Source organism: Gymnodraco acuticeps, unplaced genomic scaffold (genome assembly GCF_902827175.1).
Source record: "Gymnodraco acuticeps unplaced genomic scaffold, fGymAcu1.1, whole genome shotgun sequence".
Taxonomy (NCBI): domain Eukaryota; kingdom Metazoa; phylum Chordata; class Actinopteri; order Perciformes; family Bathydraconidae; genus Gymnodraco; species Gymnodraco acuticeps.
The window spans coordinates 3,544,677-3,560,429 of record NW_022990295.1 but is presented as its reverse complement, the minus strand read 5'-3'; the positions used below and the strand labels follow the sequence as shown (position 1 = coordinate 3,560,429).

At 40.1% G+C, this 15,753-nt stretch overlaps 1 protein-coding gene across 1 annotated transcript; it reads left to right on the top strand.

Annotated features, from left to right (window-relative positions):
• Positions 1–10,051: 10,051 nt before the first annotated feature.
• LOC117550207 (protein L-Myc-1b-like) lies at positions 10,052–13,400 on the top strand. The gene is made up of 3 exons (XM_034222581.1): positions 10,052–10,328; positions 10,809–11,437; positions 12,038–13,400. The coding sequence occupies exons 2-3, from the start codon at positions 10,894–10,896 to the stop codon at positions 12,661–12,663; spliced, it is 1,170 nt and encodes a 389-aa protein (XP_034078472.1). The 5' UTR covers positions 10,052–10,328; positions 10,809–10,893; the 3' UTR covers positions 12,664–13,400.
• Positions 13,401–15,753: the final 2,353 nt, after the last annotated feature.

Below are 15,753 nucleotides of genomic sequence, written 5' to 3'. Positions count from 1 at the left end.
GCTGGCCTGGGAGCGCCTTGGGATCTCCCAGTCAGAGCTGGTTGATGTCGCCAGGGAAAAGAAAGTTTGGGGCTCTCTGCTGGAACTGCTACCCCCGCGACCCGACCACGGATAAGCGGGAGAAGATGGATGGATGGATAGTTACTTTGAGCACTTAAGGTCCATACTTTTACTTTCACCTACTTCTTGAACAAAGCTTTAATTGTGATAAAAAAAGGTAAACATTTCAGAAAAGTAAAGCATAGATTCTTGTTTAGGCTTCACATCACAAAAAACGTTATCAACTAAGAACATTGCTTTTTTGGGGATATTCACTGGCAAGATCAGACAAGAGGAACTGCAAAAATATGATGTGATACATTTCCACTTAAAACTTTATTGACTAGAGGTTTGCGACACATTTGATCTCTTACAGGACTAGCCGAGAAATAAAACACACCCTTGCTAAACTCAGAGGTTAGTCTGGTATAAACAGTACCTTAATGTTAGAACAGTACCTTAATGTTAGCACATTTTAGGTATGTTTGTTGCTGAGACAAATGTGTGGATTTAAGGTTTTTTCAATGATTAAAATGAAATCTTCAGTTCGAAGATAAAAAGGTGGACTCTACAAATACTCCAGTATGAGAAAAAGTCCTGTTTCCTGAATTAGACTCAAGTTATCTAAGTATGAGCAGCAAATCGTAAAAAGAAAAAGAAATAATTAGGTTATATGATATATTGTATTGTTGAATTATCATCACGTATACATTCATGGAAAATCTGTGTTTTTGTGTTACATCAACTTTACGTAATGTTGAGTTGTACCTGATAAAATATTTCCAACTCGGTATCACGGCAAGACGTGAACATGTGACGATTTACCATGCTGGGAGACGTGAACATGTCACGGTTTCGTCCCCTTCAAACGTGACAGCTACACGGTATTGTTAACCCATGTTAACCAGTGGAGAAATAATCGGAAATACCAAGCAAATGCTACCCCGACGTAATGATTTATTTTGTAATAGTCACACTCGATTACAGCGATTTTCTTGTTGCCCCAGCTGGTCGACACCTCTTTTAGCATAAACAAAGGCTACATTAATGTATTAAATCGATGTTAATCCATGCGTGTGGATGCGGAATTAACGGACGTGACGTTGTGCGATTGAGTTGCCAAGCAACAGCTTCGGTTCATGTTAATTTACAAACTATTCAACTACAACCGTAGTTATATTTAAAAACATGTTAGAAGGCCTCACGAAATACTTTAATGCACATTAAAATGTAAATGGGAAGGAATGTGTGTATAACAAAAATACATCGGTCATTAAACGAAACCGGAAACAGACGTAGGCAAGATCCTCAGCTCGATGATTGGATGGTTATCCGCAATGCATGCTGGGATTTGGTGTTTATGTGATGTGAAATCTGAAAACGTTTTTTTAAAATAAAATAATACTTTATTCCGAGTGTGCTTGCTTTACTCTTTGAAAGCCATCACATAACGGCATTGTAATACACGGTTCGGCTGCATTAAATATGACATATCTGCCGTAGTTCTCTATTTATTGAGCCCTGCTGAGAAGACTTCTGGACAAACAGGAGAACTGCCGCCAAAACTGAAGATGTGACGTGGATCATAAATATATAAGCAATTATACAACATCTTACATTTCTTTTCACACAATGCGTCTCCTTGCAGTATCAACACTAATTCGGCTGACTTTTATATTTGATCCAATTGGTAGATAGGCTGTATTTAAACCATAACCGTGCAGAGCTGATAGAAAGGGACACCTGGTGGTCAAAGCACGTTATTGAATTTTATTATTTTATTATTAGATATTAATAGGATCTCTATAAAGTATATTCATTACTCGTTATTCTCTACTAATAGTTCATTAAAGACTGTATATGATGACTAGTTTGAACATCCCTTTCAAGATTTCAAGATGTTATAAGCTAAGGTTTATTGACATATCATATTATACACAACTACTGTGTAGTTATGCAATGAATGAAAAACTTGGGTCGCAGGTTCCTCAACAGTGCATTACAAGACATCTATCAATATGTGTGTATACTCCACCATTAAACTGTCATTCTGCACATTTCTTATACTATCTACATACATCTTATAAGAGTATAATACATATGTATAATATCAGTTTAATAATAAACAAATAATAAACAAATAAGTGCTTAAACATAGTTAACATTGCAGGAAAGCAATATATTAGACGTTAAGTACTTTGTCAGGCTTAGTATTTATCTGTAGATACAAATGTCACTGTGTGTGCTGTGTGCTCTGCATGTGTGACCATTAAAGAATCAGAATCAGAATACCTTTATTAGTTCCACAGAGGGGAAATGTGCAGCGTTACAGCAGGAAAGAGCCACAGACAGCTTAGTGTTGCATATCTTACATGCGTTAAAAAAGTACTAAGTTAGAATAAAATAAACAATATGCTAAAAAAGTACTAAGTTATAATATAATAAACAATATGCTAAAAAAAAGATAAAAAGTTACATAATTTTCAAAAAAATCAAAAACAAAACGGCATATATATTGATTTAGTGGCCAGGTATAAATTACACAGTTATTAATGGCATATATATATTGCACATATAGCACATATTGCACAAAGTTGGTTTGTATTTAGCAGCAAGGGGTGTTATAGTCTGTGTTGTGGTGTGTGTAGGAGGGTCTACAAGGGGCAGTGCTGGTTGTAAAGTCTGACCGCTGCAGGAAGGAAGGACCTGCGGTTTCAAGAGGGTTTCATCCCTCCATATTCTTCTTAAAGCTTTTTTCTTATTCAAAATAAGACCTTAACCTAAAGTACTCTTTAATGTTTAAATTAAGCCTTATTAGTTTGTCTGTTTTGCACATCCTCCTATTAATATCTAATAATAAAATAATACAATTCAATAACGTGCTTTGACCACCAGGTGTCCCTTTCTATCAGCTCTGCACGGTTATGGTGTAAATACAGCCTATCTACCAATCGGATCAAATATAAAAGTCAGCCGAATTAGTGTTGATACTGCAAGGAGACGTATTGTGTGAAAATAAATGTAAGATGTTGTTTAATTGCTTATATATTTATGATCCACGTCACGTTCAGTTTTGGCGGCAGTTCTCCTGTTTGTCTAGAAGTCTTCTCAGCAGGGCTCTATAAATAGAGAATTACGGCAGATATGTCATTTAATGCAGCCGAACCGTGTATTACAATGCCGTTATGTGATGACTTTCAAAGAAAAAAGCAAGCACACTCGGAATAAAGTATTATTGTATTTTTAAAAAACGTTTTCAGATTTCACATCACATAAACACCAAATCCCAGCATGCATTGCGGATAACCATCCAATCATCGAGCTGAGGATCTTTCCTACGTCTGTTTCCGGTTTCGTTTAATGACCGATGTATTTTGTTATACACACATTCCTTCACATTTACATTTTAATGTGCATTAAAGTATTTCGTGAGGCCTTCTAACATGTTTTTAAATATAACTACGGTTGTAATTGAATAGTTTGTAAATGAACATGAACCGAAGCTGTTGCTTGGCAACTCAATCGCACAACGTCACGTCCGTTAATTCCACATCCACACGCATGGATTAACATCGATTTAATACATTAATGTAGCCTTTGTTTATGCTAAAACAGGTGTCGAACAGCTGGGGCAACAAGAAAATCGCTGTAATCGAGTGTGACTATTAAAAAATAAATCATTACGTCGGGGTAGCATTTGCTTGGTATTTCCGGTTATTTCTCCACTGGTTAACATGGGTTAACAATACCGTGTAGCTGTCACGTTTGAAGGGGACGAAACCGTGACATGTTCACGTCTCCCAGCATGGTAAATCGTCACATGTTCACGTCTTGCCGTGATACCGGGTTGAATATTTCATGTGGTTGTGCACTACTCTCCAGCCGGCCTCCTAATGTTAGTGACAGTTGTGCTGCTGGAGGCCTAGACAGGAGTTCAAAGCCGGTTTTATCCAAAAAGGATGATGGGAGGCGTGTGGCGTAGTGGGTTAGTGCGTTGGTGTTCGGCACAGGGGGGGTCACAGGTTCAAACCCCACTGCAGTCAGCATGTCGTTGTGTCCCTGGGCAAGACACTTCACCCCAAATTGCTCCTGTGGGGATTGCCCACAGTACTGAGTATGTAAGTCGCTTTGGATAAAAGCGTCTAACATGTAATGATCATTATTTTATTAATCAGTGGCCACAGGGCAAATAGTGCAACGGATCCAGCACACAGATATTGTTTGGGCATCCCAGAGGTGATGTCATCATATGATTTATATATCAACTTCTCATCTAGACAATGAATAATCATTTTTGAGCTGACGGATAACTAAAGTGGAGTAACAAATCTGAAAAGTTGGCAAATGGTCTCATAAATGGAAATACACAAGTCAAATGCCACCTGGAGCCCAAAGATATCAACTGTTGGGACCTCTTTAGTAAACATACAGTTTAAAGCCTCAACCATGGCGCCATCTGTAGGTCATCAATATAACAACACAAAGAACTGGGCTGTATGCAAATATGTAAGAAGTTGTATTCTTCTATGTTATTCACATTCTTGAAAACACACATTCAAACATAATATATATATAAAATGGACAGGTGTTACAGTGTACAATACTGATCTCATGTGACCATTAGAAACTGGTTGTGGAGCCAATTAGAACAATTATCTCAGTAATAGAAGGGAGAGGAGTATCTGTAACTATTTTGTCAATACTGAACAATTGCAGTCAATGTTTAGGGGATCCTTTACTGTCTGATCTACGATCATCATGTGTTAATCTGATATTTATCTCTGTTTTGTTACAATGTCTGGAGTTTGGCCATGCATTGGCAGAATACAAATACTGCACTTGGTTATTATTCTAGGATATTTGTTCTTTGAGTATTTCAATTTTATTTCATTTCACAGGTTAATAGATTCAAGATTCAAATGCTTTATTGTCATATGCACAGTAGCTACAGTGTAGAAATGGCAGACCAAAGCTCCTCCAATATTGCAACATAGTTATGTACACAAAACAATACAAAAAAAAGAAACAGTAGAATCAAATAGTGCAGATTATGTTGTAAAACCAACGTAGAAGTAATGGAGATGAAGTAAACTATATACATGTCAGAAAGCAAATAAGCTAAATAAGCAAATCCTTTTTAATATCCAACATAAAATAAACCACTGTCAGCCACAAGCTCAATACAGTGTTTTCGAAGAATTGATACAATATCACAAAACTAAATATTGCGAACAATTGAGTGTATACATTTTTTGTTATACCCCTACTTGCCATGATATTGTGTGCAGATTCTCATTTTGTAAGTGGCCAAGTAGATGCAGGAGTCTATACACATGTTAATAGAATAAAATATACAAGAACAGAATGCGAAATTAAATATTGTACAGTAAAACTAAAATTAAATTCTCTTTATTGTAGTGATAACTATCTAGATAAATACATTGTAAGATGCAATGAGATGAATGCTTTAGTTTATGGATGCACCTAACAGAGCTCAGGAATTAAGCAGACGATTGTACCTTACTCCACACCAAGTGGAGTATTACTTTGCTGATTAGGATTTCACATGATGATCTTAAAAATGTATGCATTGTTATACCTTACATCTTGACAGCATTAACAAGTTTGTAATATTAGTCCCATCCTGACCAGCCGCACCTTTAAGATCCTATTTTGCTCTATAATATACCTTTTCAGTACCAGCAACAGTAAAGTAATACCACAGTGTAACATTACTCACCAGGGTTAAAAGTAATTTAGCAGAATGGCAATTTTTATATAATTTTTTTTTTTTTCATTATCTTATATAATTGTAAAGGTGTGGCTTATTTTATTAACTTATACACTGCTGGGTAGATTACATTATAATACATCATCATTGATAAGCTGATTACATTTTTGCACCTGAAAGTACCTAGTGACTAGTACATAGTAAATGCACTCACCAATGATAATAAAATGACACTCTGAGGGGCCATTTTTCTGCACTTTTGACTATTGAAGTTGCTGATAACACTTCTTTATTATTGTTTGAATGCACACCTTTTACATGTTCTGGAGTATTTTAACATTGTCTTACTTCAACAAAAATTAAGGAAACACTTCCTCTACCAACATGCCATTCCACAGTAAGATGTGAGTAAACAGTTATTTACACACAGCAAACACCAGGTGGCAGTCTAACTCACTCCATGTGTGCTGCAGTGCGGTCTTGGTTCAACTCAGGGATGTGGCTCTCTCTAACAGCTGTAATCATGTTAGTACTTCACAGAAAGTAATTATTTGTTTCAGCACGTTATATGTTGTTCTCAGTTTGATTTAAGCTGCTGTGAAGCCATATGATGTAAACCTTACCATTGCAAATGTGTAAGAAACCAATGTATTGCTGGTTTGAGAATGTCTTTCATTTACAACAAACTCAAATTAACCACATCATGTATAATATAATGCTAAACAAGGTCAGGAAATTAGACTATCATCATATTTTAATGCTATTTTCTGTAACACAGCACTTTGCTGAGGAGGAAACGAAAGCTGTGATAACATCTACAGTAAAAGCTTGAAAATGCATGCATTGCTAGATATAGATCTTTGTTGTGTTGGTTGGTAGCAGGTAAAGCTGGTCCCCCGCTGATCACACACTCGTGGTAATTTGGGGGGGTTGTCAGAATACGGTGTGTTACATCCCTGGGGAGCAATAACACTTGTGTGAATAATTTATCTTTCTCATCTGCATTCGGGCTTTTCACTGAGCTCTGGGTGACTTTTGCTACAGCTTGTATTATTTGAGATGGGTGGAGAAGGTGAGAGGTCAGGGTTAGAGGGTCCTTGTGTGCAGAGGTCGTGGGGAAAAGCAGGACACCCCCTTGTATAGCACATGGGGACAATTCCCCCCCCAGTGCCCAAAAACATCCAAATTCCTGCACTGCATTGTGTCCCATATTCTTCAGGCGTACGAGTGGGTGTTGCAGACTACATGAGGACTCTGCTGAGGTAGATCCCGACCCCCCGCACCCCTCTTTACCATCCTCACACATATGCTACTATAGCAATAAAGGACAATGGCGGGTACTTGAAGTTAAGATGGGAGATGACTTGGGGAGCAGGCTATTGTTGGTGTTAAGCATTGTCACGCCAACAATGTCCCTGCTGAGGAAAAGGTCTCCAAGTTTTAATGACGGAAGCGAAGAGAGGAGATGGAGGAGGAGGAGGAGGAGGAGGAGGAGGGCCTCATCTGAATTTTATAGCCCCAAAGTTCTTTCTTTCTTCTCTTTGGCAGGGATGAAATACTCCCAACATAGCAGATTGAGGGTTCCTCCGCTGTGTAATTATGGGATGTGAAGTTACAGGATCCACAGGCTATGATCATTGCTCTGCGAGTCAAATAACTTCCAAATCACATTGGGGTGACTAAAGTCTATCTCTCTTTCTGAATGTCGTAAAGCCTCCTAAAACTGATACTTCAAATGTATCTGAACTCTGAAGCCAACATGGAAAAGTAGGCCTGAAAGAGTTCAGTCAAATTAAAATGTGCACACAATATGATGGCAAGTAGGGGTGCAAGAGCAAATTGATCACTTGAGTGATTGCAATATTTTGTTTTTTTCATATTGTATCAATTCTTTGAAAACACTGCATCGATTTGTACCTAGTTTACATGCAAACTTTTGTGGCTGAATTTTATGTTGGATATTAAAAAGGACTACACTTGTCTGATTGCACACAAACAATATACCAATGCCAATGCAGAGATTTGGTTTGCAAGTAAACACGCACATTATTGCAAACTACCAAATCCCCTCCTGCTGGTGCAGTGGGATTGGCTGCTGTGGAATAGATTTATAGTTTAATTGTTTAAAACAATTATAATTTTTTGGGGTTCAGCTTTGGGCAAGATATCAAGATGCTCTAGGTCAAGCATGAGATTTGCGACTGAACTCTGCATCTGGCGTGATATTGATTGATTGTATGTTTGTCTCGTTTTAACCACGCAACACACTTTGAGAGGTCACACAATCAGGGGAGTGGGCTCAGGCCGGTCGCCGACAACAGATGCACATCACTAATCAGTGTCATTAACTTGGCCTGAATATGACCAGAGATCCTGGGGGGTAGGGTGGGGTTCTTGTCCACCCAAGATGCTTAAACAAGGAGATGACGTGCATGCTAGGGACCAAATGGATCAATATGTTGGACGGGAGGCCATGGGTGGTGTATGATTTTGACCAGTTGGTGTCTGGTCATGAGACGTTGGTGAACTTTGACCTTTTTTGCTCGCCAGTGAGGATAAAACATTTGTTCACGCCAAACATATAGACAACTCATGTGTCATACTTAATCATTGGCTTGTTCAATATGTTTATATCATGTTTAAAATAATTAAAGGTTTCAGGTCGTTGAGTGCAACTGGGTTTTACAAGGGTGGTCTTTTCTTTTTCTGCCAGAGCTGTTACTCTGGCCTGTAAACATGGAATTTAAGACCCAATATAGTAGTGTTTGTTTAAGACATTAACTTGTTAGCTTTCTCTCACTGTAAAGAAGATTACTCACTTCAGCACCACCTGCAGACAGCTGAATCTCAACTGTCCGTGCGCTCGTTGTGCTCCTTTGTGTTAAAATGCAAGCCGTTCAAAGATGCGCTCCACCCTTCACTATGGAAATGTTTCGGCTTAGAATCCAATACGCTTCAAGACACCGAAAGTGGAAAGTAAGGATATTGAATTCCTACCTTTTGTCATACAAAGTAAAAGACCTGATAGTAAGTCAACAGCCTTCCCATACCAATACAACTTTAAAAAAACAGCCCTTCAGCGGTTTTGCTTTTGAGAGGGAGATTTTGAGGTGAGACTTATAAGATCTACTGATTTTAACAGGATTAAAGAAAAGAGGATCATCTTAAAACTAGTGTTTGGCCACAAGGTCAAGACAAACAAGCTTTGATTTAACTCAGGATCATTTGAACAGACGCGTCTAGAAATGCAAACACATCATGAAGACGTCAAATTAAACACGACTGTTGAGTCAAAGACCAAATGTGGATACTATGTGGACTATGACTATCACAACTGTATTATGGTATACTATAGAGAAACATTTATTCAATATTGTTTGTTTATTTTGTTGAGATGCAGTGGTGATAGGTGGATCAATAACTTGAGTAAAAGCAACAATACATCAATGTAAGAATACTCAAGTAAAAGTCCTGCATTTAAAGTGTACTTACAGGTAAAAATAAGCATTAAACAGGAAGATACGCCCGTGGATATTTATTAGTAAAGAATATTAGGATAGATGATTATGTTTTCGATAAATTAATTGTTTGATTTATAAAATGAAGTGAATAATGCTGTTAAGAATTCCTTAAAGCCTCATTGAACAAACACAAATGTCAAAATAATCTGCTCACCATCACATAAGACAAAGGCAAACCTTGAAGTATTTGCAGGGGGGAAGCTTAAACACATTTGTAGTTTTGCTTTGTGATTGTAGATAAAAAAAAATTGGCAGTCGACTATTCAATAGGTTGAATAATTTGCTTCAGCTCCATATCTATGCTCCATATAACATATTGCATCATAACAAATGTATGTGACAGAGCTCTTCCCCTGCTGTTGAAGGTCCACTGAAAGTTACTTTATATAACGATGAGTAATTACATCTATGGAAATGTTTCAAATCTAATTTAAAGTTGATGCTTGAACGCATTTTCCTGATATACAAATGTATTATCAACTAGAGCTGCTAAACTAAATATAGAGAAGCCTACACTATTCCAATGTGAATGTAGAGAGATATGTAATGGACGCTACAACGAATGGAAAGAAATCTCCAAGCTTTATAAAAAATTATGTTTCTCTCTAAGAGCAGCAAATATTGATGATATAATGTGTCAGTTATGTATTGTGACCATAATTGGTGGTGTAGACGGGGCGGGGCCGCGTGCCTCCCCCGCCTCTGATGCAAATGATGGGGCTTTACCCGGATCTCCCGCTGCAGATATTTCCGAGGCTCCTCCTTGCTCTTTTTATCGCCTTATAACAGGATATCTCACTGGCGCGAAAAACGCACTGTGTGGCTTTCTGTAACACATTGTGGGGTAGACCTTGTGCCTGCAGTTTCAGTCGGCTTTTATACCTTTAACTTAAACAAAAGTGCACATTGCGTCGAAAAAAGCGCGTCTGTGTATCCAGCAACAACTCGGCCGTCTGATCCCGGTGAACTCGCTGCTCTTTGCCTGCCGGGGGATTTCCTATGCCCTAGATATCGCTGTGGGATTGTACGGAGAGCCGGTGAGTAGTTTAAATACGCTGTCTGCCATTTAAAGTTTTCCAATAAAGAACTAAGAGCTGTGTGTGAGGGTAAACCCACGATGTGACCGAGGAGCAGTCACTTTTCTTTCTCTTCGCCGGTTCACATGAGTGCTCTGAGGAACAAAGCGCTGCCTACATTTCAGGAAATGCAGCCCTGCATGTTACTTTTACTGCAGGATGGTCCTGTAGTTCTCTTCTGTATATTTTAAAACGTGCACTGCATCATAGTTGACGCCTGTATAAATATAACTACATTATGTAATAACCTTGTGGACAGTTTGAGTCCATCCCTGTAAAGAGAGCACCCGCAAGATGCAATCAATTATTAATGTGGTCCCATTTGCAAAAAGTAGGCTGTGATATCCTAATGGCCCATTCGATGGATACTTGAAATGTGATACATCTGATGGAAATTACTTTAATAGATCATTTGCTCATCATGCTGATGTTTTCCCCCAGGTTGTAAAGGACGTTTCCAGAGACCACTGCTGTGATTCGATCATTTTTGGGAATAAACTCTAGAGGATTTTTATTAACTGGGAATATGGAGTTCGACTGCTACCAGCACTATTTCATTGACGATTTCGACAGAGAGGAGGATTTTTATAAATCGACCGCACCGAGTGAGGACATATGGAAAAAGTTCGAGTTGCTGCCCACTCCTCCCATGTCTCCCACCCGGACTTTGAGCGGCGGTGCGCTGCACCTCTCGCCGGGAGACAAGCTCAGCTGGCTGTCCAAAGTCCTGGGTCAGGACCAGGAGTGCGAGGGTCAGTTCATCCCGGACACGGAGGAGCTGTTCGGCAACCTCAGCTCCATCATCATCCAGGACTGCATGTGGAGTGGTTTCTCTGCCAGTAAGCAGCTGGAGAAGGTCACCGGGAGAGTGTCAGCTGCGGCACAGACCTGCGTGTCCCCATTGGCCCAGATATCCGTGAGACCGAGCAAGACGCAGTGCGTCTCACCCGCTGTCCCGCATGTCGCCTCGGCCACAGACTGCGTCGACCCCACAGCTGTTTTCACCTTGCCGTCAAGCAGCTGCAGGAAGCCGGCGTCGTCTGGCTCCGAGTCTCGCTCTGAGTCCTCTGGTAAGGAAGCAATCATTATTGCCCCACCCTGCCCCTTTCTATTGCCCTCTAACAATGCGTAATTTGGAAAGCTGCGCTGCTGTGCATTACTGTGGTGCAGAGGGGTTATCAAGTTCATCAGTTAGTCATGTTAGAGCTGCATTTTACTCTCACTTTGACAATGCGGCACATGCTTGCTACCCATGCAGTCTTTTAAAAAAACCGCGCCCTCTCACGTTTTACTTACATTTCTCCTTTCGATATCTTCCAGTAGCACTGCATTACAAACAGAGTGCGGTAGAGGGGCGGGGTGGCCGAGTCCTGGTGATTTATTACTACTACACACTCACAGCGACAGACCATGAGAGTAACTCTTTCACATTTCCTGAATTAGGGAGTGCCCCCCACCAGCAGATCTCCTCCTTTAAATTGTTGATGTAAGCTCAGTTCTCAAAGACAAAAGCCTGAATTCCTGCAGGCTTTGGCATGGATGACTACTGCTGTTAACACCCCAGCCCTGCTCTGCCTCATATGGAGGGCATGATCCAGTTTGAATGTGAAGTCTTTTTTTTTGGCTCTGCAAAATGTGTGTATTGATGAGTTGTTCATTTGTGATCACAGATGATGAAGAGGAAATCGATGTGGTCACTGTGGAGAGCAAGCAGAACCGGGTGCGGCCGGCGAATGTCAGAAAGTCGGTGACCGTCACAGTCCGAGCTGATCCCTGCCCTAAACGCTTCCACATGTCTGTCCACCGGCAGCAGCACAATTACGCCGCCCGCTCCCCAGACAGCGAGCCTGATGATGATGATGACGATGATGATGATGATGATGACGAGGATGAAGACGAGGATGATGAGGAGGAGGATGAGGAGGAAGAGCCTCAAAGCAAGCGTACCTGCACATCATCCAGTCAGTGGACCAACTCCTCAGCTAGTGTCTCCCAGCCGGGCTCCCCCTCTGAGAGTCCCCAAAACTCTGACCTAGAGGACACTGACCGCAGGCGAAATCACAACTTCCTCGAGAGGAAGAGGAGGAACGATCTCCGGTCCCGCTTTCTCGCTCTACGGGATCAGATCCCTGGCTTGGAGTCGGCCAAGACTCCAAAAGTGGCGATCCTGACCCAGGCGACGGAGTTCCTGGCAGACCTGCACACCCGGGAGAAACGGCAGCTCCAGGAGAAGAAACGCCTCAAAACTCGACAGCAGCAGCTTCTCCGCCGAGTAGCTGAACTGAAGCGTTCTTGAGACGCATACTTTTAATATAAACTCATTCTTCAGTCAGGACCATGACTCTCCAGTTACCTGTCACTTTTGGAAAGCTTTTCCATAACAACATGCCTCATGTAAATAGCTGTGAATTTTGTTTTTGATATAGCTTTGGGCTTCCTATGAAATGACTGTGCTAGCCAATGAACCTGATACGGGGAGGAGCAGCAGTTAGTTTGCTGTTTCTGATTTTTTTGATTTTTTTGTTTTGAAAGTATTTTAGTTATGAAAAGTTTTTCTAGCTAACATATTTCCTGGTATGCTGTGATGGGGAAATAAGAACTTTGTTAATAGTTGATCAGTGTATATGTGCAGCCTTCAGGCTGTGTGATTTTGTGTGTCACACTTTTAATTGAATGAAGTGTGAATGACTTTCAGTGTACATAACAAGTGAATGACTTCCTGGTTTGTTTGATGTGAATGATGACTGAGTGTCTGATGTACAACTTGTTGTGTAAATAATAGCTTATTGCTCCTGTTGAGGGAGACAAAATCAAGAGTTGTCAACAAGCTTTGCTCCTCTTTATGACATGCCACCAGGCATTGAGGAACCTCTATTTTGTTAAGAAAATAGAACAACAAAGAAAGAAAAAGTAGCACTGCTGTACTTTATAATCACTTGTCACTTTGTGATTTCAATGCTTCTCCTGATTTCTGTTGACTTTTAAGCATGCTAACATCGACATTAAATTTGTATACCATATTTGCATACACAACTGAAGTCCTTGTTTTTTATTTAAGACAACAAACACACTGTTAAAAAAACTGTATTCCTGTGCAAAATGAATATTGCCATTTTTACCTTGCGTTTAAATTATTTCCAGGCTCCGATTATAACACTTGTTCCATAGCAACTTAAAAAAGCGTGCATTTAAGTGAAACTTTGATTTTAAATGTCTGAGGCGGAAGTAACCGATTTATCATGCCTCACACAAGTCTGGGTAAGATTCACCACATGCTTCTTCTCCAAAAACATACTCCAACTATCGAACTTACTATGACACTCTAATCGACTGTAAATGAGGGCAGATCCTAAAAAAAGCATTGTTTTCCTCATCTCTGTGTCACTTTGTTAAGTATGTTGTATAAATGTCTGCACCTTGGTGCACCAGCTGCTGGTCTGCAGAAGGTTACACCAAGCATGTCCTTGAGACTTGCCCTTGAAGAGTGTGATACTGTTGTGGAACTCTGCAGTGGCTGCTGCTTGCTGGGCACCTGATGTGCTCTGAACTAGGTCACACACACACACACACACACACACACACACACACACACACACACACACCACACACACACACACACACACACACACAGAGAGAGAGATACCTGTACAATGGGTATCTTTAGAACAGTCCCCAGTGGTTTAGAGACGTGGATCCAGTGCAGCTTTTGGCACAGGTGTGCATCTGGAGAGCAGCACTGCTTCATGTGAGTGACGTGAAGTGAATACTGCTCTTTAACTGCTATGCTATTGGATGGCACTACCTTGTTTCATAAGTTATGTGACATTTTAGTACCCTTTGTTGTAGAGCTTTTTTGGTCTATGTAATTGGTGGGTGTTGCGATTCTGTCAGACTCCTTATGTGTGAGTGAAGTAGATCACATATCTCTATTAAATATCAATTATATTTGAGTTTTTCATCTTTGATAAATGAACAGTTGTGTTTAGCAGCAGATGCTCAGTTCAGTAACCTGACACACTTTTCAGTTCAGAGTTCCTGTAGGATTTATAACCCTGTGGTGGCTAAGGTCATTACACTGCAGTCATAATAAGCAGATGGTGAAGAGAGTGAAGAATTGTGAGTAACTTCACACTGGTTTAAAGTGACTAATACTTCATTTGAGTTAAGATTTTATCATAGTGCCTTATATTACGGAAATATAATTACCATTTTAAGCAAGGCGATGGGCTGCTTTGTGATGTTAATTATGTTTAAGCCTATCGGCTAGCCAACGTGTAGTTACTTCTTTCATAAATAATTCCTTATATAAGTAATGAAATGATTGCCATGCTGCTCCTCCATCAATGACCTTCCAGGCGAGTCTCTGCAAGCCTGAATGACTCAGGTTTGACTGCCATTCATTTGTTTAATAAAACTCAAAGCAACCAATTTGTTCAAGTACAGCCTGACAGACGAGCCAGGCACACCCTGAACTCCAACCGTCTCACACCTCGCTGGCCTTTGTGAGTGCTGGGATAGCTTGGTGTTCCACCTGCCTGTGTTCACTCACTCGCTCCCGTTTTCAGCCCTGAGGGCACTTTTTTATGGCACTGTAATATGTTATTTCCATTACAAAATCAGCATCTGGTGTCAGGCAGCTTAGTTAAACGACCCCATCTACACAAAATAGTTGATTGAAACTATCTAAAACAATGTTGACTACATTTAATACATACATTTCTAATATTTTGCAAAGTTTTGTAGAGCTTTGCAGTCCTATTTTCTTGGTGAACTGAACTCAACCAGCAAATCAGGTAATGCTTGAGTGAACTTGTAATAAAGTCGCAGCAAACCGCAATGACTCCTTAGATTAACATCAGCTGCTCTTCTGGTTGTCCTTTTACATCAGGAAGTGACAACAACAATCAGACACCAGGTCTTAGACAAGATAAGAGTAACTACTCTGATACCTTTCCTGTTTCCTTCTGGCCATGAAAGTCATCCAGAGTGATGCAACACAAGAGTTGGAAATCAATAATTAACCCAAACATAAAAGTTCAAAGACTTTCTACAAGTGCTGTTAACACGTTTCCGTTAATGGACAGTGCAACCATCCTACATACAAAGTCCGCAGTTTGTTTTTGGAGCAAATGACAATATTGCAAAAATGTTCGAGTGAAGCCACATTTTTAAAGATACATTGTCTCGACCCTTGGACTGTAGTTGTTCAAGAGTAAACACTACAAGTTCTCAACAGCAGCCATATGTGTGCTATAAGCATTCTGAATATGGCGCTCCTATGCTTAAAACAACAGAGTTTTCCCTGAAGGAAACAATGAAGTAAGAGGATCTCTTTTTTTCCTTCGGGATGCTCTGGTCTGACGGTTAACTTGCCAGACCAGATTCT

What these genes read in the sequence shown, in the direction of transcription:
- LOC117550207 (XM_034222581.1), top strand. Translation starts at nt 10,894, where the DNA reads ATGGAGTTCGACTGCTACCAGCACTATTTCATTGACGATTTCGACAGA. An exon ending in GTCTCGCTCTGAGTCCTCTG is followed by an intron (nt 11,438 to 12,037) that starts GTAAGGAAGCAA and finishes TTGTGATCACAG; the next exon opens with ATGATGAAGAGGAAATCGAT.